This window comes from Leptodactylus fuscus, chromosome 3 (genome assembly GCF_031893055.1).
Source record: "Leptodactylus fuscus isolate aLepFus1 chromosome 3, aLepFus1.hap2, whole genome shotgun sequence".
Classification (NCBI taxonomy): Eukaryota; Metazoa; Chordata; class Amphibia; order Anura; family Leptodactylidae; genus Leptodactylus; species Leptodactylus fuscus.
Window position 1 is genome coordinate 180,573,678 of NC_134267.1, and position 19,459 is coordinate 180,593,136.

General features: G+C 40.4%; 1 protein-coding gene across 1 annotated transcript in view; it reads right to left on the minus strand.

Annotated features, from left to right (window-relative positions):
- Positions 1–2,561: 2,561 nt before the first annotated feature.
- LOC142196913 (phospholipid scramblase family member 5-like) overlaps positions 2,562–19,459 on the minus strand; it is a 39,965-nt gene continuing 23,067 nt past the window's right edge. The window contains exons 5-7 of the mRNA XM_075266893.1: positions 11,890–12,051; positions 2,694–2,855; positions 2,562–2,591 (exon numbers count right to left, since the gene is read on the minus strand). Coding sequence (XP_075122994.1) covers positions 2,562–2,591; positions 2,694–2,855; positions 11,890–12,051 — 354 coding nt within the window. The remainder of the gene's footprint in view (positions 2,592–2,693; positions 2,856–11,889; positions 12,052–19,459) is intronic.

Genomic DNA, 19,459 nt, shown 5'->3' on the forward strand with positions numbered 1-19,459 from the left:
TGCGGTTTCCTAATGTTCATTCCTGGGGAAGGAAGCCTGACAGGTTTACAGTCTGTGAGAGAGAGAGAAAGCACTGCTATTTTCACATTCCCATGTGGAAGTTTCCTATCAGGGCTTGGTTACCCTACAGTTTTAGGTTGAAGCCCCACGCGGCGTAATCCCATCCACTTTGTAGGGACTGTATAACTCTGTGGTTTAAGGTTTTCATTCTGAGGCCAAACCATGGCATTATACAGTCATCGAAATCCCTTCCATTTTGCAGGGAATCTCATCCACACTTTGCAGAAAATACCCGCAGTGCAAATGCATTTTATAAAACCGTCATGTTTTTTGAAATTGTAGCATGTCAATTATACCTATGGAAATGCTAGCATTTTCTGTATAGGGATAGTTAAAGCAGATGGACCGCAGAGGGAAATGTGTACTTTTTGTGAATAGTGCTGTGGGAAGAATCTAGCAAGGCCTGGTGCTATCTAGTACTATTTTCTGACATCACCTCTTGGGTGTAGAGCAAACACAGTTTTAAGGGGGCATTCACACGGAGGAAGTTGGAGCTGATTCTGGCAATATAACTTGCGGCAGAATCAGCGCTGAAAAAAAGACTCCCATTGACTTAAATGGGTTCCATTTTCCATGCAGAACCCATTGAAATAAATGGGACAAAAAGCCTGCCATTGATTTCAATGGGTTCTGCGCGGAAAACGGAACCCATTGAAGTCAATGGGAGTCTTTTGTTCAGCGCTAATTCTGCCGCGAGTTATTGTGCCAGAATCAGCGCCAATTTCCTCTGTGTGAATGCCCCCTAACACCAAGCAGGACCCATCCGCCTCCTCCAGTAACTCCACACTTTTTTTTTTTTTTTTACAACATTCATTATGCTGTAAAAATTATATGCTACCTTCATTCTGTGGCAGCGATTCCAAATGTATATTCTCACTGTTAGGATTTACTACTTTGTTAAGGAATAAAACTTAAAAAAAGTCATTGGTCTCAAAAGGGCAATTTTTTTTTATTTTCATCTACAAGGCTATGTTAGGGTTTGTTTTTTGTGGTGGGGCTGTAGTTTTTTATTGCTACAGTTTTAAAGGTATTTTTTTTTTTTTTTTTTTTAGATCAAATTTTTATTTCATGTTTTTGGAGAGGGGAGATGACAGAAAAGCAGCAATTCTTGCATTTTAATACTATGGACATTTTACAGACATGAGTCTGTTACCAAAGCCCAGCATAACAACCAGCTCCACAGATAGATAGGTTAGGCCCGGTTCACATCTGCGTTCGGGCCATTCTGTTCACCTATCCACATGAAATATGCGGAGAGAAAAGTCCTGCAAGCAGCTCTTTTCTATCTGCATTTTTCGTGTGGAAATTGAAAGGAAACCACACGAACCCCACTATGGGGGGTTTGTGGGTTTCCTTAGGTAACTGCTTTTATACGCGGATAGGTTCACATTCAGGGGGTCCCCAAGTGGACTCCCTGAATGCAAATGTGAATCGAGCCTGAATCAAACAGCATTGGGCATTATTATTCCTCTTTAAAAAGAAATAAAACTATACAAATGTGGTACTGCCGTTCAAATATAAAGAAAGAAAGATAAAATGTTATTTATACTGTACAGTGAACACTATTAGGATCTGTAAAATATCATCTCTGGGGCCTCCGTATTAAATAGGGAACAAAGAGTTACAGTATCGGACCATTGGATGTATTGGCACGAGTTTGCCCTCATTGGGGCACAAATTTAGCTCTGCTACATATGCTTCATGTATATGCACCTTTCATTCAGTTTGGTGCTGGGGATAAATACAAATACAGAATAGCCAAGGTTTATTATTGTGATCATGACAAGGCACTGGTATAAACATGGTACATCTTTGGCTCAGTTTGGTCCATTTAGTTTGCGCTAGGGACTTGCTAGGTATGGGGTATGGACGCCATACCCCATACCTAGCATGTATGTGTATATATATATATGTAGTGTGTATATATATATATATATATATATATATATATATATATATATATATATACACACACACACACACACACTCATGGGGATGGGGCCTTGACCACAGTTAATCCAGCTCTGATCCTTAGACTAGTTTGAGCATAAGATAAAAATAAAACATGACCCCCATAGCTTACATCCTTACTTGGTACATGGCTGCGGAATGGGTTGGTGTATAGATGAAGGCAAATACTTGCCTTTGTAAAATTTGGTAATTTCTTTAGTAAAGTGCCTATTAATTATGTGATATTATTACAATTTTCTATTACAGGGAACATAAAATGTTTATGCACACCGATCCCTGGCCTTCTAATTCCCAATAAGAGGCACACACTTAACTAGTTAGAAGCCAATTAACCTACCAGTATGAGCATGAATGGAGGGAGGAAAACAGAACCCTTGATGGAAACCCTGCAAACATTAAGAGAATATACAAGGTTCATGTACATAGCACTCTGTGTGGATTTGAAGCAAACGCTCCGGCACTGCAAGGGAACAATGCTAAGCACTGTGCATAAAGTAATGCTTTTCCACCCCCTAGCCTTCCCCTCCCTCTCAGTCAGCTGGGATACTGTAAGAATTACTCTGAAAGCATGATCAGAAGGCTTAATTAAATAGCGATATCCATGGGAGCCCGACTAATTACCCGGCTCTGCCACGTATAACAGGCACATTTACAGTACTTACTATAAGAAAGCAGGTGCCAATCAAAGCCGCCTTCAGCTTCACGTCAAGGTCTGCTGGAAATTCTATCCCAAAGTTATCAGCATTAGTGAACACGTCATTTACAAATCCAGACCAGTATTTGGAAATCTTCCCAATGATTGATTTCTCATTCAACGTTTTCACCTACAGAATATAAAGCAGAAAGTAGAAGATTTTGTCATTAGGGAAAATCTTTTTTCATCTTCTTGGTCACAGTAAGGATTTTCAGGAACAATATGAGGGCTGTGCATCTGGATTTATATATAGGCTGGATTTACACACTGCGGATGACAATATATAGCAATTTACGGCAGTTTTGTGATGTTATTTGTCATGCCTGTTTTGCATGAGAAATGCATAGAATAATTGTGTTTTAGCTGTAAAAACTGGTTGACACATTGAAACAGTATCAAAGTGAAGATCTTTGGGCCCACCAGGTAAAATAGTTTTGGGGGACCATCTTCTGGGTCCTTTGTCATAGCACATTATATCTGTTATATACAGTATGATACTGTCACTTTCTCAAAGATGTAGCAATACAGTACACTACTCCTTTATTCCCTCATATAATGGTCTTTTATGCCCCTATACAATATAGTGTCTCTTTATTTCTTTATATAATGCCCCCTTAATGCCTTAACCCCATATTTTATGGTAATAGAGCAGTACTTGCAGATTTCACTTACTCATAGCTCCTTAGACCCCTAACCCTTTCCCTGCTCTAGCACAGACAGGGTTCCTAGAGTAGGGAAGGGGCGAGGGTTCCAGGAGCTATGAGCAGTAAGTGAAAGTGAAATCTATACTTTCCGCTCAGCTCTGTCAGTGCAATGAGTGTTTTCATCTGTATTGATGGAAGTGCTCATTGCCGAACCCAAGTGGGCCTCCCAGGTGCTCTTGGCCCCGGAACCTTCCTGAGTGTGTAGGGTGCTGTAGCCAGCCCTTTGTCCACATACTAAACGCACATTGTCATGTGCACTCTCCAGTGTAATGTCTATGATAATGTGTAGCAGGTACTCCAATGAAGAAATGTACAGTATATTGAAGAAACTAAACTAAAACTATAGTCCAGAATTAGAGATGAGCGAGTACTGTTCGGATCAGCTGATCCAAACAGCACGCTCCATAGAAATGAATGGATGCACCTGGTACTTCCACTTTGACGGCGGCCGGCCGCTTAACCCCCCACGTGCCGGCTACGTCCATTCATTTCTATGCGAGCGTGCTATTTGGATCGGCTGATCCGAACAGTACTCGCTCATCTCTATCCAGAATTAATTTACATAGTTATACAATAAAATTTCAGTTGAAAACACTCCTCTGGACCAAAGCACCGTATGGCAGATTTCAAAGTCCTAATACTTAAACAGTGACTGTCTTAATTTCTTTGCAGATTAATGGTTCAGCTGAATGCAAGAAATTTTGTATTGTATCTTGTCCTATCTCCTGTTCTTCTCCCTAGCTCCTCTCTTACCTGACAAATTGCTCATTACATTATTTGTAAGATCTGTCTTCACTGTTAAGATGGTTTACCTCCCTTAGGGGGCGTTCACACTACCGTTGGTGTCCGACTGCAGTGTCCGTTGCTACTGTCCGTTCAAGATTTTAGCAACGGACACTAGCTGTGTCTGTTACAATTTCCATTCATTTCAATGGGATTTCATCTGTTGTCAGTTTGTGTCCGTTTGTGTCCTTAAGGGTCCGTTAACAACCATGTCCGTTTTTTCAAGCGGACAGAGAAATCACACATGCAGGATTTTTTTGTCCGTTTAAAAAAACGGACAGAAAGTGTCCGTTTTTTATTTAACATTGAGGTCTATGGGCAACGGACATATAACGGACAGTAACTGATGGCCATCAGTTACAGTCCGTTTTTTTCTGTCCGTTTATTTTCTGCACATGCTCAGAAAGCATAAACAGCAAAAAAGAAAAAACGGACAGTATAAAAAACGGACACCAACTGATGCTAACTGATACTAATGTGTCCGTTTTTTTTTAACTGATCCATTAAATGGATCAGTTAAAAAAACGGACACATTAACATCAGTTAGCATCAGTTAGTGTCCGTTAATGTCCGTTATGATAGGTGTCCGTTTTTTTTCTTTTAAACGGACACCTTCATAACGGACAACAACGGTAGTGTGAACGCCCCCTTACACTAGATACACAACTGCACTCAGGTTTCCATTCTTTGAGTCCACTTGAGGACCTGAAAAACAGAAACCCAATCCACTTAAAAAGCAGTTGCCTATGGAAACTTGCGGGCCCCATAATGGGGTCCGCCGGGTTTCTGCCTAGTCACTGTCTGAAAAATTTCTGCATTTTTCAAGCAGAATGGAGGACGGAATTCCTGAATGGGCAATGAGTACAGCTATGAATTCAGCCTTACATATAAGATTACATTGTGGTCTATGGGAAGGGGAAGTAGAGCAGAAAGAGGTAAAAGCTAGCAGAGAGGAACAAGCTGCTGAAGGACATAGTAAGCTTTCTTTCTTTTATATTACTTTTTACAATAGTTTTTCAGCAGGTTTTGCAGAACCAAATTGTATAGATGTGAATAAAGCTCTGGTGAGATACATATCTTACTGTAATCTCCTCCAGAATATCTGTTTTCCCTTTGCATCTCAGACTCACATACCAACATAACCCAGAAGCACAATAGACAAACACATGAAGCAGTAGCACTCTGGGCTGCAAACCTATACACATTTAAAAGTGATTGCCTAAGAAACCACATGGACCCTATAGACTATAATGAGGTCCGTGTGGTTTCCGCTTGCACGTTTTGAGTGGAAACCGGAGAGAAAAGTGCTGCTTGCAGTACTTTTCTCTCTGCATGTTTCGTGTGGAAACCACACAGACCTCATTATAGTCTATGGGGTCCATGTGGTAATGGCACTTTAATTTTATTTATTTTTTTTTAAATAAAGTTTTTGCATATTGCACATAATAGAATAGAATATAGCCTTTGGTATACAATGCAGAGCTTATCTGGGTTCTCTAGAACCCAGCAGCTCGTGCAGTTTCTGGTCCTCAGCAGATTACATGATCATCGAGTCAGGTGGAAGCTGCATAATGGCAGTTATCCTAGCTGTACATACAGCATTTATTGAGGGCTATATAGAGCAATAAAGACGGCAGAGACAGTAATAAACTATCCCTACCTTCTCTCTGAAATGTCCAGCTGTTACTAACAGCCTGCTCCTGTCATTGCTTATCTCATCAACAACTTATATGTACAACCTTGCAGAGTTAATTGCTGACCGTCTGGATGTATATAGTCAATGAGTGGTCTTCAAGCAGTTAAAGAGGACCTATCACCATTTGGGGTACATGCAGTTTAACACACCGGCTTTCAAGTTCTGTGCCTCCAGTGAAGAGCTATCGGTGCCAGTACCGTAGCTCTTCACTGTCAGAAGGGCATTTGTCGGTGCTATACAGGCCACAATAAATAAATGGACAGCATCCAAGGTGTCAGCAAATTAAAGAAATGAACACTATGTTTGACATACTGTATCTATCCTTGCATATATGCTATGTGAGCCATATACCATTAGGCCTTTGAATACTGCAGCCAGCTGCAGGTTTGTTTTAGGCAGGGATTGTTCTTTATTCTTGTGTTTGTGTTCCGTCAAAGTGCAGTTGTGATTCTTCTCCTAGTGCACCACACACAGCACAATAAAGCGTTCACGCTTATTTTTTGTGTGGCAGGATACCAGACCCTTCATAACGGTAACACATTACTGGCAGCACTAAGCTCATCATATCATAATCTCAGAGAAAGGGAATATTTAATGTGTTTTTTAGTAAAATCTTCAAAGCTCAAAGCAGACGTCTTTGCCTCGTAGGCTGCTTTTAGTCTCAGATTTTCCTCACTACACCTGCAACGCATGCTGGCTTCGGTGCCAACAAAAAGAACTTCAGAAACAAAGACCTATGCGATAATTAGATGCATAACCATGAGCTAGCGATATATATATATATATATATATATATATATATATATATATATATAGGGTTCAAGAAAAGGCCTCTCTGTTAATGGGAAATATATGGGAACTATTAGCATTGTTTATCTTCCTCTGCATAAGGTAATGAATGACATCATACATTATGTTCATTAGCCAGAACTGGACAATAATAAAACAGATGGTGTTTTAGAAAGGATGTCCTTGTGATAAAGGGTTAATTGTAATCTAATTCTAAGGTCCACTTCATTAGCCGTTAAGTACAATTATGGTGTCTATCATAATGATATGTCAATGGTAGTGGTGTATGATAGACGCTATGATAGTATTTAAGGGTTAAATAACCACTAAATGCAACTACTCTTAGGTATGGAAATATTTCAGAGCCTTATCAGAAATGGAGCAGGAGCCGAGATCGGTAAGTAAGGCCGCGGGCCCCACAAACACTATTATTATACTAGGCAGTCTTTTCAGAGTATAATGATCGTAGGCCCAGGGGAGGTGAGCGAACATAAAAAACAGTGTTAGTTACCTCTCCTGGCTTCAGACAGGCTTCAGGCCTAATTATGTGAAATCCCTGATGTCACATGGGCCAGGGCTTGCGTCATTATGCGTCGCAACGCAAGCCCTCGCTTAAGTGACGTCATGTACGTAATTGAAGATGGCCGACATCAGCAGGGACTCTGTCGGAGCCAGGGAGAGGTGTTATGTTTGTATCCAGTGTTTTTTATATTTGTATCCTTCCCTGGGTCTCCGATTATTATACTCTGGGGTCTGATAAGACCCCAGAGTATAATAATTGTTCATGGGTGTCCAAAATGGAGCATAATACTGTGTGCAGGGGCCATTATGGGGCATAATACTGTGTGCAGGGGCTACTATGGTGCATAATACTGTGTGCAGGGGCCACTATGGGGCATAATAGTGCGTACACGAATGTTGAGGAGGGGGTTGGTCAGGGTCTTTGGGGGGGGAGGGCCGGTCTTTTGGGGTCAAAAGTTTGCCATGGGGCCCCACCAATCCTAGTTATGCCACTGCTCACAGTGCCGCCTCTGTGTCTTCTTGATGACACTCCCTGCTTCAGTTCCATGCCTCTTTGCTGCATTAGCATACGACGATCTTATCTTCAGGATCAAAATACCATGCATGCGCAGTCTGCTCTGCCCAAACCAAAGTGGCCCAAAGTTAAGATCCTCGGCTGCTGACGCAGCAAAGGGGCAGGGGACTGAAGCAGGGGGCATCATGAAGTAGACACAGAGGTGGTGCTGCAAGCAATGACAATCCTGTATTCAGTACATTGGAGAAGACTCCCTGAACTCTATGAGCATAATTTGCATGAAGACAAAAACCGGCATAATTTGAAAATCACAGCGAAGACCTGCAAAGTAAGGGGGTATGATATGAAAGATGAAAACACTAAACCGAAATTGTTTATGGATCGGTTAATAAACATGCCTTTGCCAGTTGAGGCTAGACATGAGACACCTCACCCAACCCTCCAAGAACCAGCACCAATTACATCAATGCTGTATTTATCCCATCTGTATCTTCCCCTGCAGGTCTACTCCTCACCAGGATATATTGTTCAGTTGCATGAGCAGAGAAATTGGGGCTGAGGGTGGAAAAAGGTTGTGATTCACACATTCTAAGCAGGTTGTGCATGGTTTGAGATTGTGGTAGCTATTTTACAGACAGGAGGACTCTAGAAAGGAGGCATGAAGGCTACAGCTCTCCAAGGGCACCAAGTTAGAAGCTATACCAAGTAAGGACCAATGTGAAAGAACAGTTATGGACCACTTGTTTTTCAGTATTGCAGAGTAGAGTAACTCCTTTTTGGATTCAACAGTCCCCAGAATTTTTTTTAGCAATGATGTTCATTAGCTTAGGCATTTACCTGCAATCTAATAGGTAGTAGAAAACTGCTGGTAAGATGATAGGGTCCCCTATGGAGTTATTGAGCCCCAAATATATACCATGCTATAATCTCCAAAATAATCTGGTAAAAGCAAAAAAAAAACAAAAAAAAACAACAAAATGATAGGGTCCCCTGACTGACTGGGCTCCTGTGCAGGAGCACAAACTGCACCAATAATAAGTTCACCCCTGTTCTATACTGTATGTCGACTATGTAAAGTCAAATTCTGGAGGGTCGCTTCAACTTTTTACATACAATTATGACAGTAATACTTTCCAGTATACACAAGCACCATTTTGTTGGCAGGATGTGTTAATAATAAACATATCACTTATTGAGTCGATCAGTAAGAAAGAGTTAAGACGACCTGTACAGAACAGGGCTTCCCTCTAAAGACAGTGGAAAAAAGTGGTTTCCTTTAGGCTAAAAATCAGGCGCTAGGGGTTCAATCCAATAAAATAGTGTCATAGACAACAAATGCACTGGACCCATGCTGTTGTTTGCTTTACATTTTACATCCCCATTATTTCCTTCAGACACAATAGTACAGTGAACCATAAACCAGTTAATACTCCTGGACTCAAATGAAGAAATACAAGGTAATGGGTAGAACAACATTAATATTCTCACTATGGTGCACGCAGCCCACAGAGTGTCTTCTAATCTGGTCATTGCACTTTATTGTGGATAATAAAATATATGATTGCATTGGAAGTGGTTATTAACAAGAATATGGTGGAAAGGTTAACTTATAGTGACGGAGATACAATTATTCCTTTGACACTATCTTCATCATCTATGGTTGAGAAAATAAGTGACAACCAGTCCCTATACCTTTACCATGTTTGAAATCGAAAATTATATTTAATATATTAAATAAATATTCCATATATATAAGTTTTGGTTTCGCACTCATTCGAAAGTTCATTTAAAGAGGTTATGTGGTAATTTTGGTCATTTAGATATTCCTCCTAGGTTTTCACATACTGTATGTGCATAAAAGCATATTCGGCTTTCCCCCCCTGCAGAAATGCCTCCTGCTGGCAGCCATAGCTCTGCCGTCGATCTCCTACTCTAAGATGCTGGCTGCGGAGTTGAGTTGCCATGGAAACCACTACTCATCAATGACTTTGGTATGGTGGCCCATTTAAAGCGGATTTTGGCCTTACCACCTCGCCTGCTATTAAGATACATCCCTTTTGGTGACTCTTTCTTATTCTTGTCTCTGTCTCTAAATCCACATTCAGACATTGGTACCAAGTAGAGATGTGCGAGTACTATTCGAAACTCCCATTTCGAATAGCACGCACCCATAGGAATGAATGGATGCAGCCGGCACACAGGGGGTTAAGCGGCCGGCCGTCGGCAAAGTCGGCGTGCTGGCCACTTCCATTCATTCTTATGTGTGCGTGCTATTCAAAACAGCCATTTCGAATAGTAATTGCTCATCTCTAGTACCAAGTACTTTTTACTCAGTTGAGTGTACACCCGAGGTTAACCTATTTTCATGGATTCCGCACAGACTTGAGTCTATTGAAGGATCTGTGAATTTGGCTCAGGAAACAGCATGTTCTGTTTTTTCTTGGATCAGTCACATGAGCTGTTAAAACAACAGTCACGTGAATTGATCTATTAATATTTAGGGGGCTGTTTGCTGGCCATTAATACAACAGATAGCACATGGACATTGAATCCTTTCTTGTGAATGAGCACTTACCCTGACTTTAGCTTCATACTGATTCTGCTGCTGTCTTGCCCCTTGGATTTGTCACCTGGTGTTGGTTGTCCGTATTCTGGTTCTGACCATTGGTCCAGTCTATATAGCTACATATTTTCTACTTTGTCATATGGATGTCTGATTCCATTCCTGGAGCTCTTGCTCCCTTTGCCCTGATCTTCACTATATTGCAATTCTCTCAGCACATCTACCACCAACTGGGACTATTCTGGCGACCACAACATGATTATCTGAATTGAAAAGTCTACACCTTTTTATTAGGCTCTACTGATGGACTATGGCACATCAACACAAAAATTACCAACCAGATTGACATGACTATAACACCACCAATTTTAAGTAATATTTGGGAAGGGTGGACACATTCTATTGAAATAAATTTTAATTAGTTAGGCTTGGTTCACACTAGGTTTCTGTCCCTGAATCCGCTTGAAAAATGCGGAGAACTTTCTATGAAAACTGGGCAGAAACCCAGCAGATCCACTTTTAAAGGGGTTGTCCCATCACAAGGATCCTATCTATACTGCTTGTTAATGTGGATGTAAGACTTTTCCTAAATACACTGCTTCAGCAAAACTGCTTTGTTTGTCCACTATCTTACTTTATTCAATTCTTTGTGGCCACAGCCCTGACTTAGCTGCTCATGAGTCAAGTGATGTATCTGCCTGCTACCAGGGGGGGAGGGAGGAGGGGCTAAGTGCAGGGAGCGAGCCTGTGTATCTAGCTATTCCTGTGTCTACACCACATAACCTAGGTCCTGCTCTCAGATAGGGGAGAGGAGCTGCTTTCATTTCTTCTGTTCTCCCAGTTATCAGGCTAGCTAATTCAATTGTGTTCATTATGGCAGAGACAGGCAGTCTCTGTATGTAACACAGAATGGAGTTGCTCCTGCCTGTACTTCATAGTCCAATATGGGTGGGCGGAGCTACACACAAATTTGGGGGCGGAGATAAATGGCAGGTTGCATGTGAAACCCCGCCCACCAAATGATGCAAGAAACCAGGAAGAAAGAAGATTTTACAGCAGTAAAGACTGATGAGTATGTGAGGTGGGAATACCCCTTTAAGTGCATTGGGTTTCTGTTTTTCCGGGCCTCAAGTGGACCCGAAGAACAGAAACCCAGGTGCAGAGTAACAGTGTAAAATATAAAAACAGGCCTACAATACAAGACTAAAATGTTATCATACCCTACTCTGTACCAAGTATGCAAGTCCATTGGATAAACTCTTTATCTTGCGTATGCCAGTTATCACGTTACTTCCAGCAAAATGGGTGCATCTTAACAGGTATATTCAAAAAGGGGTAGCCAAATAATGCATGGTCGTGCTAAATCCTCTAGAATAAGGGATCCATCAATATGGCAAATATGTCACCTAGTCAAACTCATGGTTACAATCTGACCTAGTGAGAAGACCCATTTAATAAGAGAAAGGAGTTCAGCGTAAAAGATGAGGTGTTGTATAGTAGTAGTGGAGCTGAGAGAAGAACAGGTTTATATGCTGAATTCAGTCATTTTAAAACCACAACAGATTATAAAAGTTAGAATTTAGTAAATCTTACCTCAAAATTGACATCACCTAAGCAGCGAAATGTTAAATATGGACCAACAATCTTCAATACATCTTCCTTACTCTCATTCTGAATTGTGAAATTTGGCTGAAGAGGATCCCATTTCTGGACAATGAAGCCAACAGTTGTCCCAGGAGGAGTTTGTACTTCGAGCTAAAAAGAAAAAAGTTCAATTAGCCATACTGCAAAATTCATCTAGAACAGTAACTTTCAATACCCTTGACATTACCAGGGGGCTGTCACTTAGAGGTGATTGTCAAAGCAAACCAGTCAGCAATATCTGTCCTCCACAATATGTCCATTATACTACAAAGAAAGCTGTAATTTCCTCTGTGTGTGTCAAAAACCATCACAAATGTTGTAAAGTGTTTAATTGTGCACAAAAATGCATTACTCAAAGCTCCATGCATCTGAATGGAAGGCGCTAAGTAGTTGTGTACGTGCTGATGTATGCAGTATATACATACACTATATGGATAAAAGTACTATATTGGGACGCCTACACATTACACCTACAGGAACTTTTATGACATCCCATTCTAAATCTATATACATTATTATGGAGTTGGTTCCCCCTTTTAAAACTAAACTTAAAACAAAGGCTTTCTACAAGATTTTGGAATGTGTCTGTGCAAATTTTTGCTTATATATCCAAAAGAGAATTAGTAAGGTCAGACACTGATGTTGGATGACAATGCCTGGGCTGCAGTCTCTGATTTAGTTAATCCCAAAGGAGTTTGGTGGGGATCTGTGCAGGCCAGTCATGTTCTTCCATACCAAACTCACCCAAATATGCCCTTATGGACCTTACTTTGTGCACTGGGGCACAGTCATGCCGAAAGAGAAAAGTACTTCCCTAAACTTGGATATATACAGTTGCCTAAACTGCCTTGGTATGCTGAAACATTAAGATTTTCCTTCGCTGGAACTAAGGACCTTTGGAGAATTTCTGAAATACAGCCCAATAGCATTATCCCACCACCAAAATGTACAATTACAACTGTGTAGTCAGACAGGTATCATTCTCCTGGTATTCCCGAAACCCAGACTTAGCCATCAGACTACGAAGTAGTGAAGTGCGATTCGTCATCCGCCAGAAAATGTTCCCACTGTGTGCATTACACTATTCCATCCAACGCTTTGTTGTGGAAGTTGGCAACGCATTGCAGTTTTTCCCGCAGAGCTTTTTACAGAAAGTTTGCAGAGGTTTTTGCGTAGTTATAATAAATATGCTGCATTTAATTAATTGCAGCATGTTCGCTGTGTGTATTTTTCTGCAAAGTGTGGATGGGATGCGCTAGTGACAGTAAAATGCTGTGCTTTTTTGTATAGCATTCCCGCCTTGGCCAAACTGCGACTTTTACGCCAGTACACTTGTGTACTTGACCACACCAAAATGGCTGCTCGGACATGCGCAGTAGGCTCAGCCAGGACCGGGACTGAGAGAGACGATTGCTAGAACAGCGCAGAATCAGAGGGCAGTGCTCGGCCCAAGTTCAGGAAAAGAGGAGGAGGGGTGGAGCAAAAGCATCCAAGGGGAATTGTACATGTATGATGCAGGGGGGAGCTTGGAGAGGTTGGTCAATGTCCACGTTGCTCCTTAATGCTCATTTGCATAATAGAAAAACGCAGTTTTAGAAGAAACGGCAGTGAGAATCCAAGAAGGAAAGGTAGGAGTAGAATAACCTTTTTAAAGGCTATTCCAACGAGTCTTTAGTGAATTTTTTTTTTGGCAATGATAGACTCCCCTGAAAGTCTCATATGAATGGCACACAATGACTCCACTTACATATCCATTTAAATAAGTACCTTGAAAAAAAATTTGAACATCATCAAAAACTCTGGCATTGTGCTTCCCCTCCTGTCAATGTATTAATGAATCGACAACAAGCGGCTACCAAACCCCTCATCAATAGATGGTCCTTACACAATTGGGCATTGTCAGTACTCATCATATAGTGCCATAGCTTATATGAAAATAACTGCTTAGTGGATGGGGGTTTATACATAACAAATATGTTTAGTGTAGATCTGTTCACATTAAAATGGATACAGATTAGGAACTTTTTAAGATGCCAAAATGTGGATTATACACAACGCTGAACAAGTAAATCCTTCATACCATTCGTTCTGTGACATGAAGCACTATGTGAATTCCAGCTAGTGGTTTCTATTAATGACATCTTCATGCTATTTTGCATTAAACAGTGATCATCTGAAAAAATTGCATGAATGTTTAATATTTACACCAAAAACAACTTGGAGTTGGGAAGGAATTTTTTTCCCCTGAAATGGGGCAATTGGCATGAGCCTCATGGGGTTTTTTGCCTTCCCCTGGATCAACACTGTAGGGGACTGTAGGGTTATAGGTTGGACTTGATGGACTAATGTCTTCATCCAATCTCATCTACTATGTAACTATAATGCTGTACGATGAAGAATGGGATAACGTACCAAAATGGTTTGGATTACTTAATGCAGTAAACTGAAAATGCCACCAGTATATTTCATGTCAACAGAAGTCCTGTGTGATGAACCAGATGCCACTCATAGAGAGTAGAGCACGTTCCCTCCTCAGGGCAATCACATCTAGTCTTAGACTGTATTCAGATAAACAACGTTAATACTCTTTTGTTTTTTAACTGCAGTCGTACAAATGCATTAAAATCAATTGATATGAATGGAGCTATTCACTGACTGATTTTTTACAGTCGATTTTTTAATGGTCCATTAAAAATGGATTCAGAACGGATGACCGGACTATCACAAATGAACAAACAGAACAAATGCAAAACAAATTCACAATTGACATGTATAGCCTTGTTCATAAATGCTGAAAGTTTTGTGAATTAGGCCTTAGCCTATATGTGCACAACATTGAAAAAAAACGGTATTACAAATGGATGAAACTGTCAGTTTATAAGGTCCATTTTCCATCATCATGCCACTTATTTTTCCATCAGTTTTCTATCTAGCTGTCACTTTTCAACATCCGTTTTACATCGGTTTTTATGTGTCAGTGAAAAAAAAAACTGATTAACTTCATTGGTCTTTTTATTTTCTACATCAGCAAAACGGATACATCACTCAAAAAACATGTTATAAACTGACCCCATAGACTTGTGTCCATCAAGCTGAAAAAATTTTACAATATAATTCATATACATGCACCTATTGACTGTCATTGTTCTAAAAAAAGATGTGTTAAAGGACGTCAAAAAAAGTCAGTTTTTCATCCATTTTTCTCAGTTGTGTGCATGGGGCCTTAGTGTTTTGCCTTCGAATAGTGAAACCTGACAAGGAAACATGAAAGCTTAACTAAACTTTTATTTTCTTTTTTATAAATCCATAGTTCACGTGAAGAAGACAAGCTTTGTAGTAATATACTTTATATAAGAAAAGTGTCTGTTTCTTCACTTTTTTTCCTCTTTGTGTCACTGATCAAATCTGTATAAAAAAGTTCTATGGAGGGAGAAAAGGAGAACTCCGCAAACAGCGAGACATTCACAATTTATAGAGACCGTTCTTTTTCCCAACATAGCTGGGTTATCAGGAATTACTATCCAGACTTCTCCTGACAAGAATGACTCTTGTTAATTCTGTAGACAGTCTTATGTCTCTACTTCTCCCCCTTCCCTCTCCATAGACATCATTCAGTGGCGTAACTAGGAATGGCGGGGCCCCGTGGCGAACTTTTGACATGGGCTCCCTGTTAAATATTATATATTTACAATATTCTCTAGCAGACATGGGGTTAACACTCTACTGACATCATAGTCTTATATTTTGGGTGCATGGGTGCGGTTAGAGTAGACCATTTTAGAAATCTCCTTACATAGCTACAAGATGGAAGGTAACACCCACTCTCATGAATATAAATGAGTAAGAAATACACATGTCTGGGTCTGTCTTTGGGAAGACCAGGGGAAGACCAGGAGGTCTGTCTTTGGGAACACCAGGGTGGGTGGTCCAGGCAGATGGACATCCATGGACGTCGTAACCAGCCCAAGTCCACCAACCAGATGACAAGCATGAACCAAGCTGTAACTACAAGATATCCAGATGATTTAACTTCTCTGAAGATGTAAGCTATTGACAATTGACTGATATTTGTGTTATTTGGACATTTTCCCTGTTCCTGTGTTTTCCTTCAAGATATTAATAAACCTCTACACTGATTTATAACAAGCTGACTTCTTCCTATCGTGGACAAGGCCAGGTCCGGATATTTAACAGTGGACACAAGTCTCACCAGCGAATACAAGATATTTAACACTCCCCCCCCCCCCGACTGACACCGACGCCGAAGACCTCGACCGACCCCCTCCTACGCATTCCTGCGCGTTCTATTGTGCCCCATAGTGGCCCCTTCACACAGTATTATCCCCCATAGTGGCCCCTTCACACAGTATTATCCCCCATAGTGGCCCCTTCACACAGTATTATCCCCCCATAGTGGCCCCTTCACACAGTATTATCCCCCATAGTGGGCCCTGCACACAGTATTATGTCCCACTGTGGACACCCATAAACAATTACTATACTTTTCAGACCCCAGAGTATAATAATCGGAGACCCGGGGGAATAAAAGCATAAAAAACTACTGTTTCTTACCTGTCCCCCGGCTGTCGGCCTCTGCTGCCGTCCTTCTTCAATGACGTCGGACGTCACATGACCCGGGACGCAGGCCGGGTTCATGTGACGTCAGAGACGTCAGACAACTAGGAAGGAGGCCTGGCCAGGATCGTGGAGAGGTAAGTAACAGTGTTTTTTATGTTTCTTACCTCTCCCGGTCTGCCGATCATTATACTCAGAGGTTCGAAAAGACCTCCGAGTATAATGATAGCAGCAGTAGCGGCTGTCACTGGCCCGTAATGTCCCGGGCCCTGTGGCAGCTGCCTCTGCTGCTATGGCGGTAGTTACGCCACTGACATCATTATCATCAGAAGCTCATACAGTTTTCTATCCCACTGCTTTACCTCAATTCATTATTATAGCAATACCACAACCATAATTTGTTAACATTGTTGGGGTGTTTTTTTCTGTTTTGAGTTGTCAATTTTGCGGTATAAGTCTATACGTGTTTACTGCATTGTTTATAACATAGCCTTTAATATGCTGTGTCGTTTGTCCACTATAAAGTTTTAGCTTCTGCATATAAACTGCTTATGCAGTGGTTTAGGCATACTGTACCTAATGCTGGCCAAACACATTAGATTTTAGACTGCTGTCATTCATCCAGAACAATCATTCGTTGTTGTTCTGACGACACAAATTTTCCAATGAACTTCCATTTACTACAAATACTTGGAAAATTAACAGATTAAAGTCGTTCAGTGCTAATGAAGTAATGGAAACAGTACATGATGGGCACTTTGTGGCCTTGTGTTAGTAGTACAAACATATGCATTCAATACACAGATCAACCACAGTCAGTTCGTACGTAAAAAAAATTACAGCAGATGGTTGAAAAATCCAACTTTAGTTTATGGTTGGATGTATGGGACAAATGTTCTTAGCTTTATATGTGAACAACCATCAGAAGACAGTTCAGCAGTCTAAGACCTAATGTGTATGGCCAGCATTAAAGATGAACCGCTCACTTTATGAGTGGCATCTGGTTATCACACAAGACTTCTGTTGACATGAAATATACTGATGGCATTTTCAGTTACTGCATTAAATAATCAAAACCATTTTGGTACGTGATCCCATTCTTCATCGTAGAGCATTATAGTTACATAGTAGATGAGATTGGATGAAGACATCAGTCCATCAAGTCCAACCTATAACCCTACAATCCCCTACTGTACAGTGTTGATACAGAGGAAGGCAAAAAAAACCCCATGAAGCTCATGCCAATTGCCCCATTTCAGGGGAAAAAATTCCTTCCCGACTCCAATCTGGCAGTCGGTATTATTTTACATTCATCTACAGTATATGTGCTGATGTATTCTTAGATGTTGTTTTTGGTGTAAATATTAAACATTCATGCAATTTTTTCAGATGATCACTGTTTAATGCAAAATAGCATGAAGATGTCATTAATAGAAATCACTAGCTGGAATTCACATGGTGCTTCTTGTCACAGAACCAATACTATGAAGGATTTACTTGTTCAGTGTTGTGTATAATCCACATTTTGGCATCTTAAAAAGTTCCTAATCTTTATCCATTTTTATGTGAACAGATCTACAGCAAACATATTTGTTATGTACAAACCCCCATCCACTAAGCTGTTATTTTCATATAAGCTATACAGTGTCGGACTGGGGTGTCTAGGGCCCACCAGTGGAATTGTTTCTAGGGGCCCACCATCAGGACCTCTGCAGACCAGCGTTACCGAGACAGGGCGACTAAAGTTAAAAACATGTCGGGAGCCATGGTCAGGAGGGACTGCCGAATGCTGGTGTGAACCCAGCGCCAGGTTCCAATCCAAAGACGGGTCGCCGCGACTGAAAGCCAGTGCACTGCATTGGCACCCAGCCACGCACCCCGCTCCAGATTAGGCCCAATGAATGGGCCTAGTCAGGAGGAGCCGAGGAGGGAGTGTCTTAAGGCCAAATCGCGAGGCGAAACAGCCTGAAGAACAAACATCTTGCTTCTTTTTTCAATGATTTCAATAGCTGTCTTTTTAGTCAGGGTTTTGAGGAGAATACGGCCTCAAAACCCTGAACAAAAAACCTGTGTGAACTTACCCTTACATAGGATAGCAATATAGGGATCATAACTGATGATACAGAATTAGCAGGAGCATTAAAATACACAAGTGAATAATAAAACCCTTGACTACACCCCCGGTTTATCTACCTTGACTGACCTATTCATTATTTTAAGTATAAACGTGCTGACAGTACATCAGCAGCCATCAGTACTTCTGCGACTGGCAGGTGACAAAGCTGGTCACATAGAAGTATGTTGCTCTGACAGTCTGAATCATGTCCTGCTGTGCCTGCTGCTATGTATGAACAGAACAAATAGGGTCATTATAGGAAAAAAAGTCAGAATCTTTACATACTTTTACAGTACAGAATGAATGGATAAATCCTGAGCTTTGTTGTTTATTATATAATACATTATACATAAATGTACTAAATGCTATTAGAATTTTTTTTTACCACTTTAAGTTCTTAGTTTTATTAATCACCTTTAACCCTGCAAGAACATATTTTTCTTTTGTCTCTTTAAACTGATATATTGCATATCCTATCTTTGCATCTTCATTGCCGATTGATGCTTTGATTTTTGTGATTTTCTATCATTTTGGGGTATATGCCTATATCTGTTTTTACTTTCAAGGGTGTAAAAACAAAAAAATTTGGAGTTTGATATATGTCTCTGTCTCTCTAATATTCACTATAATACTTTATATTTATTTTCTACCATTTATTTATTATATCATATATTTTTTATATATATTTTTGTATATTTTTTGTATATTTTGTATATTTTTATTAAACTTTTGTCTTGTACCTTTACAATTTATATTATTTTTGTTAAGAATTAGAGATGAGCGAGTAGTATTCAATCGAGAAGGTATATCGATAGAATACTATGGTAT